The following is a 17552-nucleotide window of genomic DNA, read 5'->3' on the forward strand; positions in this document are numbered from 1 at the left end:
GAAAAGTTAGGGATGTAGTTACTGACATGGAAAGCTGCCCATGGCATATTGTTGAATTTAAAAAGCGGGTTGTAAAACAACATATATAGTTTGATTTCCTTATATTGAATAAATATGTGTTTATATACACACAAACTCTGGTCTAAAAGAATGTTCACCAAAATGTTAACAGCTGTTATCTTTACTGCTAGTTGGTATAACTTAGTGATCAGATGTATGGGTTTTGAAGTCTTGCAAAGTCACTTACTAGCATTGTGACCAGAGGCAAGTTCCCTAACTACTCTGTGCCTCAGTCTCTTCAGGAAAAGGGAGATTATTACAGAACCTACATCTTTGGGTTCTGAGGCTCAGATGAGTTTGTAAAGTGCTTGACATAATAAGTGATTAATTATTATCATTATTATTATCATTTTTAGGTGGTGGGACTGCAGGCAATTTTAGCTTTCTTTATACCTTTTATTGGCAGAATTTTTTGAAATAAGTATGAATCAACTTTGGAAACAATAGCAACAAAAAAAATGTTTTTAAAGGAATCATTTAAATAGGTTTGCTTACAGTTTTAACAGAAAATATCTGTGAAGAGCTAAGGTTATTTAAAATTCCTCCCAGAACATTCTTCACGAGCTGTTTGCAGCCACATATGCTGGTACTTCTCCCTGTGCTATGTGCCAACTTTAAGGGAATTGAAATCATATTTTACTCTCATGGCTGGAAGGCATGCATAATCACAACAAACTCCTCTGGAGAAGCTGCCTCAGTTTGCAGCTGCAATGACATACTGGTGCGTGACGTCAGTCTGGTGTCAGACTGGCAGAGTGGCAGGCTGGCCGGCAGCCACAGTGCATTTCCTGAGTGCTCAGTCCTCACAGCGCTCATTTGGGAGCAGCTCAAAGACAAAGCAGTGGAGTGTGATTTTTATTCCAGTATCCCCTTTTGCCTGTAGTTGAATGTCTGTTTACGAATGTGATTTTGATGGAGGCTGGTGAGTAATCCTTGTTACTTTCATGTATAATAATAAATAGCTGATGGCTAGATGAGTGGTAGTCCTTTTTTTCTCAGTTAATGATCCTCTGATAAGTAATCTTTGTAGCCCTAGTGCCAGGCACAGTACCCAGTGCAAAGGATTTACATATTATAAATATTTCTATAACTGAAGTATTGTATTCTTGTAGAAATGTAAATGCATTGTTAGGCTTTTCAAATGACTTGAGGATTTTAAGATGTAATCTTCCTTTTGGTCTCTCCTTAACTTGAAGTTGCATAAATGCACAGTAGTTGCAAATTGCTTGAAAGCCTAAAGATTTTTGTTTATTGGTTTAACTTCTTCAGAGGAGAAGCTTGATTTTTTCTTTTTCCCCCTTCACTAGAGCCAAATGAATAATTCTCAGAAGTTCCTTTGGAGGAGATGCAAACAGTACTCATTATATAATACTTTTATTAAAAAGTATATTACTAGTCTAAATTAATTAACAGCTGAAGCTGCTAGTTATTTAATTCTTTAATTATCTGGTAATGTGATTCAAAATAGGAATTCACAAAGTAAGATCCTCAAAATAGGAATCCTCATTTACCTAAAATTTAAGAGCAATATAACGGCAGGAGATTATTATAGACGATATTTTGGCATTTAAAGTAATTAAATTACTACTGCCTTTGATTGTAAAGGCTGGCAACATGCCTTTAAAGATTTCTTATTAGCAATTTTAATTCATGTCTCTTTGAATTGCACTATATGAATTGATTTAGTTGTTTTGAAATCATTAGTTTAAGAAGTAGGCTATGTTGGGTAAGTTTTGTGTGTGTGTGTGTGTGTGTGTGTGTGTGTGTGTGTGTGTGGCTATTTTGGGTTTTTTTTCCCCTTCATTTTGAGTGGATGAATGATATTTTAATTTTAATTTCATACTATATAGTATAAACTGAAGCCTTTAAAGCCTTATGCTTTGTCATTTCTGGCATAATTCTTTTCTTGCAGGTTCAGTAGCAGCCTTGTGATTTCAAGGTCTTTTAGAGGAATTTTCCAATAAAGTTTTCTCTTAAAGAACAGGCACTTTTTACGTGTAAGTCTAGTTGAAGAAAAGACAATACGAAAATTCTTAATAAATGTAAATATTTTCACATGAATTTTCTGAAGCAATTAAAGAATAAGACTATTTGTACATATTTTTTAAGTGAGTAAGATAGGTACTGAAAGGAAGTGATCTAAATCAGTCGTTTATATGCAAATGTGCGAAGATATCAATAATTGCCTTATTATGACTCCTAATACATTGTATTTCTTCTATATTTAGAAGCACAGGTTATAGAAGTAGGGTTTCAACTTTATTTTATTTGACTTGACAGTCTTAATTCAAGATCCACAATTTTTCCCATAAGCTGCAGAATTTTCAGCTGAAAATTCTGCTGAGAGCTAGAAAGTATATAGAGAATTCATCAATATTTTTATTCCCTGTAAAATTTATCTCAAATCTACCTAAAATATTTTAACATGGTTTTAAAATAGCCTATATTTTAAACTTAATCAGTAAGTTACTGTAGTAATGATGAATTGATATATATTCAGTATATATTCTAAACAAAGATGTTTTTGAAGCATTATGACATCAGAGGTCATTGGCCTAAACGCTATTAAAGTTCAAGTGAAGACAAGCTACTTAAACTTTTTTGTATGAACAGGAAATTAAGTCTGGCAAAACACAAAAGAAGGGAGGATGAGCAGAGCTTGTTGAGGGGGGAGGGAGGGATAACCTGAAATTGACTTAAAAGTCTGACTCAAGTCTAAAGCACTGGGGATAAAGTGCTTGTCTGTTTTCTAGTGAATAAGGTGTGCTTTGAGGAACTCTTTCCACCAAAACTGAAGCCTGATGGTAAAATATAATTGCTGTATTCTTCAAGTTTGAAATTTAGCTTAATTAGTAAACTCAGATGGAATAGTAATTCTTTAAGTCCGTTATAGTCTTGAACTATATTTTTGTTTCCTAGTAGGGACAGTACAAAACCTTGTGCTTAATAGATGCTTAATGAATATTTGAGCATGAATAAGTGGATTGATGAAGCAAGTGAAATGAGTGAGGAGAATATCTTGATCCTGTATTAGAGAGATTTCATCTTTTCTGGGATGATGAACACCTACTAGTTATCTAAGCAACTAATAGCATGCCGTGGCCTTGCATTCTGTTCGAAGGAAGTGTCTCCAGAGTAGAATGCGGCCATCGCAGCGGCCTACAGTGGCCATTGGAGTTCATTGCCGGCTTTGCTCACTGTGTCTCGGTCTCTGCCGTGGGAAGTGGGCCCTGCCCTGGTATTCTGAGTCAGATTTCTGTCCAACTCCTACCTCATCTGTAAGTGAGAAATCTCTCAGTACTTGGGGATAATGATTTGCTGACTAAACTGAGCCTTAGTTAAAGTGCTGTGTGTGTCACATAAGTGCATTATTATTTGGACCTTTTCAGAGTTAAAAATACATATATTCCTTTGAAATTGAAGTGACAAAGAACCTAAGAATGGAGCAAATACATTGCTTCAAAACTTATATAATAAAATTTTTATATGTAAATATATTTTCACTCAAAGCCTAGATTTTCAGCCCCATTTCTGTGCCCCCATCCCTTCAATCTGTGCTAAACTCTGGCCACATCCGAATATTCTTGCTGATTCATGGAGGCTCAGTTCAAATGGCAGCCACTTCTGCGCCACCTTCCGCGCTCTTCCCCTTTCTAAGCAAGATCAGTCCCTAATCTGCCTCCCCTTTGTGTTTCGTTTTTGGTTATATTACTCCTCCTGTTTGTTTATGTATAACATTGTTAAGGCTGTGTATCATCAGTGCCTGTCTCATATTGAATGAATGAAAGTATATAAGTTACACAAAAACACAGCCATTTTGAAAGAAAGTACTGTTTTTTAACAAAATCTTTGTTGCATAAAGGTATCATTTGACTTATTAGTAACTCCCTTTGTGTTCTTGAAGTGGTTGTTTAGATAAAGCTCATGCAATATTAAAATGATTAAAAATATGCAATGAAGGATAGTAAAATTCAGTGATGACTGATTTTTTTTTTCTATTTGAATTGAGCTGTTCAGTGTGTCAGCTTGATTCTGTTGGGAAGAATGTTTCATCTACAATAAAATAATTGGATCTTTTTTGCAACTGTGTGGTTATTTAAGTGTAGGGTAGAATTAGGTTAACTTTTTAAAGTAGTGTATAACCACCCACAAAAGCAAAAGAGATGGTGTTGAAATTCCTCTTTTTCTAATTTGTTGTTTGCTTCCTTCCCAGTGGTATAGTAAACTTACATTTAATGCATGTTACAATAAAACATTACTAATTAGCGTTCATTAGGGACTAGCAGAGTTGTCTGAATTAATGAAATTCTAGGTTATATATATATATTTTAATGCCACATTATTGCTCTTAAATGCCAAGAATATTTCTGACTACTAACATGTTTCCAAGTTGGAGTTCTGCTTAGTTTTATTTTAAAACTCCATTAGATTTTTGTAATTAATAGTTTTTTTTAATACAAGTGACTGTAATTTTTCAAATAAGTATTCTTTGAAACCTCTAAAATACACCCTGTGATCATTTTTACTCTGTTGTTTGGTTTTACAAGGACTTCTTACATAGATCATTCAATAGTAAGCTTTAACCTTAGATTAGTTGTACTTCACATTAAAGATAGGTCAGAGAGCCAGCAACTTTTTAAAGCAAGGGTGTGACATAATCTTACTTCTTCTCAGGAAAGCTAACTCTGCCTGCACATTCAAGTTTAGCTACTGTTTAGTGAGGGCTTCATTAGGTAATGGATTGTGGTGCTACCAGGTACTTGATCCTTTACAAAGCCCCATGGAGTAAAGTTTGTTGTGGTTTTGGTTTTGGTTCCTGTTTTACAGAAAGAAGTTGAGGCTCAGTGAGGATGGTCTAAAGGGGAGATATCCTGATTAAAATGAGTTGGATTTGGATGTTAAGAGCCTGGGAGACATAAGAGCCTAGAGTAAGGCAGTGATGGAGGTGCCATTAGCTGTCTGCTTGCATAGGGTAATTTCTGGGTAGCATCCAGAAATGTCACTTGATTCTTGAGTGCTTGACAGAAAATTACTCTGGTGGATTAGCTTGTACATTCTAAGAGCATTTTTCTGTTTTAACCATAAAGTGTCATTTAACCTTCCCATTTAAAAGCTTCTTAAGAATCACTTATATGGCTTCCAAGTGAGAGAATTATCTAAATTCTTTTAAGCATTTTTGTGTATAATGTAATTTATTAAGTGATCTAAAGTGTAGCTGTCCCATAACACTCAGGATGGATAACAGTTATTAACGTGCTGGGTACATTTTGTTCGTAACTAGCATGGTGTTAATTGAATTATTCTTACACTACTTCCAAAATTATTTAAAAATCTATTGTAAAATTTATTTTGTAGATTCTAAATGAGCATATTGGTTTTATTCAGGAAGGTTTTTTCAGAAGATGATTTAGAAATTAGTTGTAAATACAAAAAACTAAAACAGATGAATTTATGTCTCATTTTTTGAATTTTTTATTTTTTTCTTTATTTTGTTCCTAGTCTATAATAATGCTTTCAGCTTTGTACTCTTGCAGCATTGCATCATACTCCTATTTTCCCAGCGGAAAAAGCAAGTTTTCTGTTCCTGTTGGGTGATTCTGTAAAGCCCATTCTTTACTGTTGTTGTTATTTGTACTTAAATTCTTTGGGACCGATAATCAAATGTGAGGTTACATTTACAATTATGTTGTGATAATGTTGTCTGAGTAGCTAAGCGTGGAAAATGATTGCAAAGCCTTAGAAAATAAGAAGATGGAAAAGAAATACTGGGTTTACAATTAAGTTGAATCAGAACAGGTTTCATTACTGTGCTTCAGATAGAAATAGTCTTGGGGTGATGCTAAGCAATGAGACAGAAAGGAGAAGAGGGAGGATACACGTCCATGGTCTGTGCAAGAGGGAAGGACCTCCAAGGAAAGGATTGTGTTGTGTTGTGCTGTGTTTGTTACATTGGGAGAAGATGTAGGGCAGAATGTAGAAGTCCCACTGGCTGAGATGAGTCAAGGAAGGGGCAGCTGTTGAAAGGGGGGAAAGGGGGACTGAACAGGGCACAACTGAAACCTTGGGGACCACGTCTCCATGTGACTTCTGACACCCTCGTAAATGCTGTGAGCCTCAGTTTATTCACACGTAAAGTGAAGATAGTAATGCAGACCTCAGAGGGTCTGTGTGAGGATAGATGGTCAGGTTTCCAGTGTAGGGTGCGACAGAAGGAGTGTGTGAGCAGCACTGAGTGTGACTTCACCTGGTGATTACTATTTAGGTGATGATTTTAATGTTTATTGTTGGGAGCGAGGATCATCGAGGCCCTCGCACCTGTTCAGTCCTTCATTTCCCCCAAGAACTCTGAGCCAATCCATTTCCTGAATGATGAGAGGAGAGAGGATAGATTATGAAGGGTTAAGAGTGGAGGGAGAATTTGTAGATGTGGGTAAATGAATCACTGAGGTTTGAGCAGGGTGTCTGGAAGCAGTTAGCTCTACGTTAAAGGCAAATGGCATTTAGAACTAAATGTGGGGAAAGGAAATATATACTTTACATGTTTTGCAAAGAAAAAAATTACAGTCTTTTAGATTGCTGACTCAATGGTTATTTCTCCACAAAACTAAGGCTCAAGAATTCAGTTTCTCTCAAGAAAAGGCATGGCACTTTTAGTGTTTTCTTTTGTTCTTAAGACACTGCTTTTAATTGTAGGCATAATTTTCCATACTCCAGTTTAAAAATAAATTGCAGGGCTTCCCTGGTGGCGCAGTGGTTGAGAGTCCGCCTGCCGATGCAGGGGACACGGGTTCGTGCCCCGGTCCGGTAAGATCCCACATGCCGCGGAGCGGCTGGGCCCGTGAGCCATGGCCGCTGAGCCTGCGCTCCGCAACGGGAGGGGCCACAGCAGTGAGAGGCCCGCGTACCATAAATAAATAAATAAATAAATAAATAAATAAATAAATAAATAAATTGCAGAGTCAGTCATTGTGGTAGTCAGATTTCAACATAACATTTTTCTCCTTTTTATTTAAAGGAAAATGAATTTAAATAGTTATCTGCATAGGACATTAATCAACTTTACATTTAACAATATTTTAAAATTTACCCTGGACCACCGTAGAACCAATTGTGGAATTCATAACTAGAAAATAAAAATAATATTTAATAACTAAATCACTGCTACAAACATGTTTTTTAAACCTAATTTGAGACTGAGTCTCAGAGGGTAACATGCAGCGTTACGATTTCTATTGATAAAAGTTGTTCAACTTCTTTCTTTTTCTTAACTGAAGTATAATTGATTTACAGTGTTGTTAATTTCTGCTGTACAGCACAGTGATTCAGTTATACACACACACACACATATATATATATATATTCTTCTCCATTATGTTTTATCACAGGATATTGATTATAGTTTCCTGTGTTATACAGTATGACCTTGTTGTTTATCCATTCTGTATGTAATAGTTTGCAAAGCTCTTCAATTTTAAAGTAAGTTGAAAAGTGTAATTGTCTGATAGTGTAATGAAACCAAGGCCAAATTGAGAATGTACAATATTCTTTTTGGTTTGAGTGGAAGGATCTTGAAGAGTTGGCAGTGAACATCTGAGCTGTTTGCTGTCTGGTTTTCTACCTAAATTTGAGAAATACAGTCGCTTCCATTATCCCCACATCTCTCTGCGTTGCTCCAGTCCACATTGTGGGTATGTGGCAGCTTGTGTGGGTTGGGCCCTTGTAAAAGTCCAAGTCATGATGGTGGCTTCTCTACCAGGGTTGCAAAAAGAATTGCCAAACCACTATGATATCCTATTTTTCTTAGACTAAGTTAAATCCTTCTTTCTCTCCCATAAAGGAAATACATGATTCTGAGCAAATCATACAAATGGGTTTGCAGCTGAGTTTAATAAGAGACAACCAAAATCTCTTCTGTGGGACAGAGTTTTCTAAAATAACATATTTTGTTTGTGCATAGTGGATAAATTTTCAACCTTCTTGCCATGGATACACATATAAAACACTACCTAATAAACCTTGCTTTGTCTAATGTATTACTCAGAAGAATTATTGGCTGTTATTGACAATGTTACTAGCAATTTCAATATTTATTTCTTAAATTAAAAAACAGAGTGGATTTTGTAGTAAAGCGGTCATTGGTGTTACTCGTGAAGCAAAGGTATTTAAAAAAAAAACCCCACAAAAACAAGTACTCCCGGGGAGAACTGCAGTACTAAGAAGTAGCCAGTATATAGTTATTAATGGCCAAAACATTAAAAAAAATTTTCCTAACACCAAATGCAAAGGCAACAAAAGCAAAAATAAACAAGTGGGACTGCATCAAACTAAAAAGTCTCTGCACAACAAAGGAAACAATCAACAAAATGAAAAGGCAACCTACCTAATAGGAGAAGATATTTGCAAATCATGTATCCGATAAGGAGTAATAATCTCAAATATATAAAGAACTCATACAACTCAATAGCAAAAAAAAAAAAAAAATCCAGTTAAAGAAACTGGGCAGAGGGTCTAAATAGACATTTTTCCAAAGAAGACATACAGATGGCCAACAGGTTCATGAAAATGTGCTCAACAATACTAATCATCAGGGAAATGCAAATCAAAGCCACAGTGAGCGATCACCTCACACCTGTTACATTGGCTGCCATCAGAAATATAAGAGATAACGAGAGTTGGTGATAATGTGGAGAAAAGGGAACCAGGAATGTAAATTGGTGCAGCCACTGTGGAAAACAATATGGAGTGTCCTCAAAAAATTAAAAATAGAACTCCCATGTTGATCCAGCAATTCCACTTCTGGGTATTTATCCAAAGGAAACAAAAACACTAACTCAAAAAGCTATCTGCACTGCCCCCCACCTCCCACATTCACTGCAGCATTATTTACAATAGCCAAGATATGGAAACAACCTAAGTGTCCATCAGTGGATGAAGGGATAAAGAAGATGTAGTGTGTACATACACATACATCTACATATGCACATGATGGAATATTATTCAGCCATTAAAAAGGAAGGCAGTCTTTCCATTTGCAACAACAGGGATGGACCTTGAGGGCATGATGCTAAGTGAAACAAGTCAGACAGAGAAAGACAAATACTCTATGATCTTACTTATATGTAGAATCTTTAAAAAGGGAGAGAGAGCTTATAGATAACAGAAAACAGATGGATGGTTACAGAGGCAGGGGAAAGGGTAGGGAGGGTGAAATGGGTGAAGGAGGTCAAAAGGTACAAACTTCCAGTGTTAAACTAAATAAGTCATGGGGGTATAATGTACAGCATAGTGACTATAGTTAATAATACTATTTTGCATATTTGAAAGTTGCTAAGATCTTAAAAGTTATTATCACAGGAAAAAAAATTTCTGTAACTGTATGGTGACTGATGTTAACTATTAACTAGACTTACTGTGACCATTTCACAATATATTCAAATACTGACTCATTATCTTCTATACCTGAGACTAATATAATGTTATATGTCAGTTAATTTCAAGTTTGAAATTAATTAATTAAAACAATGCAAAGGAAAAAACTTTTTTTCTGAGGGTGTAAATAAAACCTCTAGAGTTTCTAAAGTTCAGCTTAAATCACCCTCTTTACCTTCCCAAAGCCTCACAAAAGAATAACCCGGTAAAGCATTTTCCTCTTTTATCCGACAGAACAGGAAAATCTAGTTTTGAATATGCTAGTACCAGTATTTTCTTTGAAAACCTATGTGAGTTGCTTTCTCTAAGAAAAATGAAATGTTTCCTTAGCTAATAGCCTTTCCCTTCTCCTTCTTCCTTGCTATTATAATATAACCTCATTTTATTCACTTTCCTCTCTGTGAGCCACAGACAAAATTGTGAATCTTGAATGGTGTGAGTTCACTTACCATTGATTGAATTAGACGTAGACGCATATGTCTGGCTAATGAGAGCCTGGACAAGGATGGCCAGGGAGCTCTTGGGAAATTTCTTGAAAAGGAATATGTAAGCAGAGACTTTATTTTCGCCTCTGGACTCTATGGTCTGCATGTGATGTTTGGGACTACAGCAGCCAGTTGGGGACTATGCAGATGCCTAAATAAACAGGACAAGCCAATCAGTGTTGCCATATATTATGCAGTCATGAATAATATCTCCTTGAAATCTCAAATGTTCTTATCTTTAAATCAGGAATAGCGCCTTTCCATGCTTGGTTCAAAGAATATAATACCATGTGCTGTACTGATTCATTATATGCAGCATTGCTCTAATTTTTCATTTTAATTTTTCGATCTAGTACTCTCAGTACTATATTCATTTTTGAAAAAAATCAGACGAATCCTGATGTTTTAAAGAACTTGTGAGGGTATTTTACCTATTTATAAATATCTGATATAAAATTTACATTTACGCTCAACAAAAGTTGTAAAGTTTTGGCCTTATTGTTGGATGACAGGAGTTTTATAACCAGATTTCATGTGTCAGTTCACAGTCAGTTGTGTTAATAGATACTTCATCTTTGACCTTGCGTAGTTTGAAATAACACTCCATTAAGAGTGAAACAGTTCCTTCAGTGTTACTGAAGTCAGTGTTCCTGACTTTCATCATTATACTAAAAAATTTAAACACCATATTAGCAGACATCTTTTTTCCTCTCTTTCTAAACCTGTAATTTTATTGGGGTTTATATTTGAAATGTGCATTTTATGCATCTTTGTAGTGTATGGGAGTTGTTTCCTTAGGGACGTCGTTGGTTGGAATCCTCCCTCTGCTCTCCTGCTGAGAGCAGACTAGCAACGTGGACTGAACCAAAAAATGTCTTCCTTCGGCAAGCCTGGAAATGGACACCCGTCATCCCTGATCTTCAGAGCGCTGCCCCACAGTCTCAGTTACTCTTCATATAACAGAACCTGCCGCTTAGAGTTGACTCTAACCCACTAAATTTTGTTTCCGTAAATAGGTTATAGGAGCCATGTAGTTTATCAGCTTATTCCCTTTTGATGTAAAGCTCAGAACTGCTTAAACAGCACACCTCTGCCCAGGTTTTCTGGTACAGTTACCTCCATGATGCATTGTTCACTTCACAGATAAGATCTGAAAAAGAATAAGGGAGTAATGAATTTCTGTTCCATCTCCAGTAGATATGTCATTTTTAATTTGTTTTTTATATAATTTGGTGGAAATATACCATTTTATACCCACACTGATTTATTCATCTTAATATCTTTTAAAACCAAATTATTATTGAATGGAATAGTTCCATAAAGGCTGGAATTAAGGAGGTCTTTCATTTGATTTTCTAGTTTTAGTAAATGATTAAATGTCTAGTAATAAATAGTGAAGAGGGCATAGTGCCAAAGAACAAGCAATTTGTGTTGCAACATGTCAATTTCTTGATAACCTTTTCTAAAAATGGCATCGATTCAATCCTTTATCTGGGCCTTTGATAGAGCATGATCCTCAGATTCAGCTATTGAATATGACCAATTTCCTTCAGTCCTGAACTGTGGAATAGCAGAAGCCTTTTTTGTTTTTTAAGTGTTGTCTGTCACTATTTAAAAACCTTCTCGAATACTGCCTTAAAAACATAGCTACTCTTGGGCTCCCCTGGTGGCGCAGTGGTTGAGAGTCCGCCTGCGGATGCAGGGGACACGGGTTCGTGCCCTGGTCTGGGAAGATCCCACATGCCACAGAGCGGCTGGGCCCGTGAGCCATGGTCGCTGGGCCTGCGCGTCCGGAGCCTGTGCTCCACAACGGGAGAGGCCGCAACAGTGAGAGGCCCGCGGACCGCAAAAAACAAAACAAAACAAAAAAAACATAGCTACTCTTGCTCTGGAGCTTTTATATTAGAATTACTTTTCTCCTCTATTTTTTGTTTTTGGACATATTAGGGGTATCTTGACCAGAAGCACGAAAGCCAAGAGCAATCACAACTTTATTCTTTTACAATAAATACTGAGTAGTGGGATAACATGAGTTTTTAAATAGTTTTGGGGGTACGTGTTAATATGAACTGTTACGGTTTAAACAGGTGACTGAACAGTAGTCTGATGACGACAACATATGCTCAAAGTCCTGTAGTGCATAACAAAAGTAAGTAACAGTTATCGAGGGCTTGTCTGTTCCAGGCCACGTTTATACTCTTTACTCTTAACATCCCTACTAGACAGTAAGTTCCATGAGGACAGTGATTTTTACATTTTATTAACTGCCATCCCCAGGTGCCCAGAACAGTTCTGAACAAATAAAGTAACAACCTGTGACATAGCTACTGTTACCTAATTGAGGCAGTTGGGGCATGGACAGTCACAGTAACTTGCCTAAGGTCACCTAGCTAGTGAGAGGAAGAGCTGGGATTCACACCTAAGTAGTCTGATTCATGGACCAGTGGTCTCAATGGCTGCTTCTGTTGTCTCTAGAGAAGAACAGGAACACAAAGAAATAATAAGTGTGGCTTATTTGGTAGAGTTCATTGTTAGAGGGCTATGGTGGTCTAATGCAGGGCTTATCAACCTCAGCGCTGTTGATATTGGGGGCTGGATACTTCTTTCATGTGGAAAACTTTCCTGCACATTGCAAGATGTTGGGCAGCATCCTGGCCTCTACCCACTACATACCAGCCCCAGTTGTAACATTCAAATATATTACCAGACAATGGATGGACAGCAAGGTCCTACTGTATAGCACAGGGAACTACAGTCAATGTCCTGGGATAAACCATAATGGAAAAGAATATAAAAAGGAATGTGTATATATGCATAACTAAGTCAATTTGCTGTATAGCAGAAATTAACACAACGTTGTAAATCAGCTGTACTTCAATAATGTATATATTACCAGACATTTCCAAATGTCCCATGGGAGATAAAACTCATTCCCAGTTGAAAACCACTGGTCTAAACCTACACATTAAACCATCACAGACAGAAGTCTGGAAGTAAGAGTTAGGTGGAGGCGAATACTTGATCTCATATTTAGAAAAGTTTGGACCTCCTCCTATGCCACAGTGAGTCAGAAAGAAGGGAATTAGTTTGTTCTGTGACCATAAGGGTATTTTATATCAAGACCTGAATTTTATCCCTTCTTTGTAAGGATTCCTCTAGAAGCACAAATTTATATAAAACCATATCTTTTCAACTTTTCCCTTTCGGTCATGAAGAGCATAAAATCTCTGGCAAGGGTTTTTTGAATAACACCTTGTCTAGTAAAGCTTCGAATGCATTTTTAGTAGCACAGAGGTATGTTAGTTCATAATTTAGTAGTACAGTCACTTTTGCTATAACAGTATCTGAAAATACAGTATCTGTATCTTCCTAAAAATCGCCTCTCTGTGCAAAATTGGACAATGAAAGCATGGGGCTTTTGTGGAAAATGGGTTTAGGGGCACAGCACTAAAAAACCTCATTAGTAACACATAAAAATAAAGATAGGAACCTAGTGAAAGTGGTAGCGCAGTTTCACACATATTAAATGGTTAGAAAATACAAAAATACTACATATACTCTCTGCGTTGAGAAAGCCCTGCAGTTTGCTTGTGGAAATGGAATTGGAAGGGTTTCAGCTTGTGAATTATTGGGAACTGTTGGAAGTAGGGAGTTGTGAAATTAGAAAACGTTGTATCACTGCATGTGGATGGGTGTGTTTCGTAAAGCAGGCAATGAACTGAAGTAGCTGGTGGACGTTTGAGAGCGTGCAGGTGTGTGATCTGTGTGCTCCTAGGGGCTGCATCATCAAGGTGCAGTTTCTGCACTCACCTAGACTTTCTCATGGACGGGATCATGCATAAACAAATGCAGGATTTATGTGACACTCAAATTGTTCCTTAATATATGAATTGAATTGGAACACACTTCTACATGAATGTTATAGGAAAACTGATGGTACTCTTGATCTGAATTTTGAGGCCCTTCAAAAGAGGAGGGAAAAAAAAAAAAAACCTTTGGACTACAAAAAGGATGGCGAGTGTAGGATGAAAAGACACCCTTTGTAAATAATGCTGGGGACAAACTGGTAGGAAGGTGGTCATGACATGATACCTCGGCCAGCCACCTCCCACAGTGCCCAGTTGCTGTGTGTATTAAAGAACTCATGTATTATGCACTAAAAGAATCCTGTGCATTAACAGAGATAGCTTTTTCCTTATGTTTTCAAAGGTTCATTTGGATTTCATTTACATTGCTGTCATTTATTGGCACTCAGTATGCTTTTAACTCATATTTTTAGTTTCTGTAATTTAGACATTATGTTTATCCTTTACCATTACGGTACTTAAAAATGCAAGATTAGTATAAAAATGAAGTGTAAATGCCAACATAATAAGAAGGAATGGTTTTGAAATTTAAAAATGTGTATAAAAATAGATTTGCACAAGAGCAGTGAGAATTGACAATCCTATCAGGTAGTGGAAAATTACGACGTTTCAACAGTTAAGACTGGAATTTGGTTTGGCTGATGTTTTGGTTTGTCATACTCTTAATTTATTTTAATTCATTTTTAACAAAATGATTAGAAAACATTACTCTGATTTTTTTATTTGCTAAGTATGTTGTTTTATGGGAGATGACAGTTTTGTAACTAAACTAATTGCCTATAAAACCTCAGTCTTCTGAATTTGGATTTTATAGAAACCTAGTAATCTTGAATGACTGTAATTTAAAATATAAGTCAGAACAAATAAATAAACATTTCAGAGGACTTCTGTGTTTATGTTACAATTAGGTGTACATAGTAGGAAAGATTATTTCTTTCGTTAGAGAACAGCAAAAGACTTTCATGTTAGAGTATCCTTCGAAATAAATGAATTTTTCTGTCAATTTAATATCATAACATTAAAAGAAAACACATTGGGTACTTCGGAAAAGTAAAAGAACATAAATATGTTCATTTTTCATATTGGTTTTAGTCACTGAACTTTTAACTAAGATGGAATGCTAAGATTTTTATTTAGTTAGTTTTACTTTAAGACATTGTGATCTTAAAAGTACTTGGACAGGGCTTCCCTGGTGGCGCAGTGGTTGAGGGTGTGCCGATGCAGGGGACACAGGTTCGTGCCCCGGGCTGGGAAGATCCCACATGCCGCGGAGCAGCTGGGCCCCTGAGCCGTGGCCGCTGAGCCTGCGCGTCCGGAGCCTGTGCTCCACAACGGGAGAGGCCACAACAGTGAGAGGCCCACGTACCGCAAAAAAAAAAAAAAAAAAAAAAAAAAAAAAAGTGCTTGGACAATAAAAATGTCAATTTCATTGAACTAGCATCCACTTTCCGGGAAAAGAATGTTTGTGTGCTCCTTTTTTTTTTTTGCAATCATTCCATTGTCACAATAGTCAATATATAATTTTTTTTAACTGTATACCTTTTCTTTTATACGGTTTTAGTTTTATTTAATAAAGTTTCCAGTACTTGAGTAACCAATAAAAATAATATTACTGAAAGTTCAGATTTGGAAAAGGAACTTAAGTATCTGAAGTTTGCCAGAAAGTTTGTGGCCTGCGGTTATAAATGTCCTACAATACAGATCACATGTAATAATCTTTTAAGATTAACAAAGCAGTATTCAGTACAACATCTTGACAATTTCCTCCATAATGAAAGTAAGTTTTCTAAGATCTAGCACACCAATGATTGATCTTCCTTACAGGTCGCTTTGTGGTATGTTACTAAACGGGAAAAAAATATTTGTTTACAAATGATGTATTTTTTTTAGTATATCAAATGTATACTGCATATTATTTGGGGCATCAGTTATTTTTGGCTTAGATAAATAGTTTGGGATTTTTCTCCTCTCATTTCTAGAAAACAATAGGAAGCCTAAAGGTCTTATTCTCCAAAAAATAGTCACTCTTTAATCAAACCAGGTTTTTTTTCAGCAAACATAATAAGTAGATTTTTCTTTGCTTGTGTTGTTGTTTGTGCATTTCATTTAAGATTTTTGTTTTCTCCTTCAGATTCCATTTTTCTATAGCATACTTCAGGTATCATAAAAATCAATCCCATTACATTATTTATGTAAAGATTCCTTTGTGAAGCCAAAATGCCATAAATTATTGCTCTTCCAGTGGTACTATGTTTTAATGTGCCAGTGCCCATCTGGTAGTACTGTTAGATTTATTTTTCCGTCATGAATTTGGCATTAGGTTTCTGTAACGTACCTAGATTGGTATACTAAATAATGAACGTAGGTGGATACTCATACTTTTCTGTGGCCCACCTGTCACGTAAGATGCAATGATTGTGGAGTCAGATCAACTTACTTTTGTTTATACAATAGAAGAACAAATTGAGGTCATACTGGTGGTGGGCATGGGGTTGGGAGTGGTGAGTCTAGCTGTACTGTAAAACTGTAAGTAACATTTACACAAACGTGTACACACGGTAGATAGTAGAAAAGGTTATGTAGGAGTGTCAACACCTGGGGGTTTGAATTGCATCTCCTTTATTCACTAACTTTAATGTTGCTATAAAGAAATGGCTATTTTGCTAACAGGATATTTTTTTAAAATTTGTGGTAATGGCATGTACATTTTCTCTTATTCTGTTTTCTTCCAGCCATAATGAAAGGAAAGTGACCTGTAAACATCCAGTCACAGGACAGCCATCACAGGACAATTGTATTTTTGTAGTGAATGAACAGTAAGTAAAGTGTTTCATGGAATGCCTCTGTTCAAAATGGGGTTAGTCTAAGTATCCATCAACAGATGAATGGATAAAGAAGATGTGGCACATATATACAATGGAATATTACTCAGCCATAAAAAGGAACATTGAGTTATTTGTAGTAAGTGGATGGACCTAGAATCTGTCATACAGAGTGAAGTAAGTCAGAAAGAGAAAAACAAATACTGTATGCTAATACATATATATGGAATTTCAAAAAGTGGTGCTAATGAACCTCATGTCAAGGCAGGAATAAACATGCAGACGTAGAGAACGGACTTGAGGGCATGCGGGAGGGGAGGGGAATCTGGGATGAAGTGAGAGAGTGGCATGGACATATATACACTACCAAATGTAAAATAGCTAGTGGGAAGCAGCCTCATAGCACAGGGAGATCAGCTCAGTGCTTTGTGGCCACCTAGAGGGGTGGGATAGGGAGGGTGGGAGGGAGACGCAAGAGGGAGGAGATATGGGGATGTATGTATATGTAGAGCTGATTCACTTTGTTATAAAGCAGAAACTAACACACCATTGTAAAGCAATTATACTCCAATAAAGATGTTTTAAAAAAATGGGGTTAGCGTTGAAATTGCTGTTATCCGTACTTAATACAGTACAATTTAACAGTTTTCTTATCTGGACATTTGCAGTCAAGTATAATAACAGAATGCCGTCTGTTTACTATGTATGGTATAGAAACATGACTTAAATTTTTTTTTCATGAGGAATGTAATTCCAGAAGCTCTTTTTACAATGGGTCAGACACAGATAGTAAACTCAAGAGCACAGAATGCAAGGTCAAGGAAAACTGTAAACTTGGTCAAATTATTAAACTAATTTGTGGGATCTCAGTTCCCCAACCAGGGATCGAA

At 36.4% G+C, this 17552-nt stretch overlaps 1 protein-coding gene across 8 annotated transcripts in view; it reads left to right on the plus strand.

Moving 5' to 3' along the window:
- The window catches only part of PLEKHA5 (pleckstrin homology domain containing A5), a 240960-nt gene that overhangs the window by 132285 nt on the left and 91123 nt on the right, over positions 1–17552 (plus strand). For all 8 annotated transcript variants that reach the window (XR_009521159.1, XM_060024366.1, XM_060024367.1 and 5 more), the window contains one exon: positions 16573–16656. Coding sequence is in view for 7 of the 8 variants with exons in the window: in XM_060024366.1 (XP_059880349.1) it covers positions 16573–16656 (84 nt within the window). In the remaining variant the exon portion in view is untranslated. The remainder of the gene's footprint in view (positions 1–16572; positions 16657–17552) is intronic.

Source organism: Delphinus delphis, chromosome 11 (genome assembly GCF_949987515.2).
Source record: "Delphinus delphis chromosome 11, mDelDel1.2, whole genome shotgun sequence".
Lineage (NCBI taxonomy): Eukaryota > Metazoa > Chordata > Mammalia > Artiodactyla > Delphinidae > Delphinus > Delphinus delphis.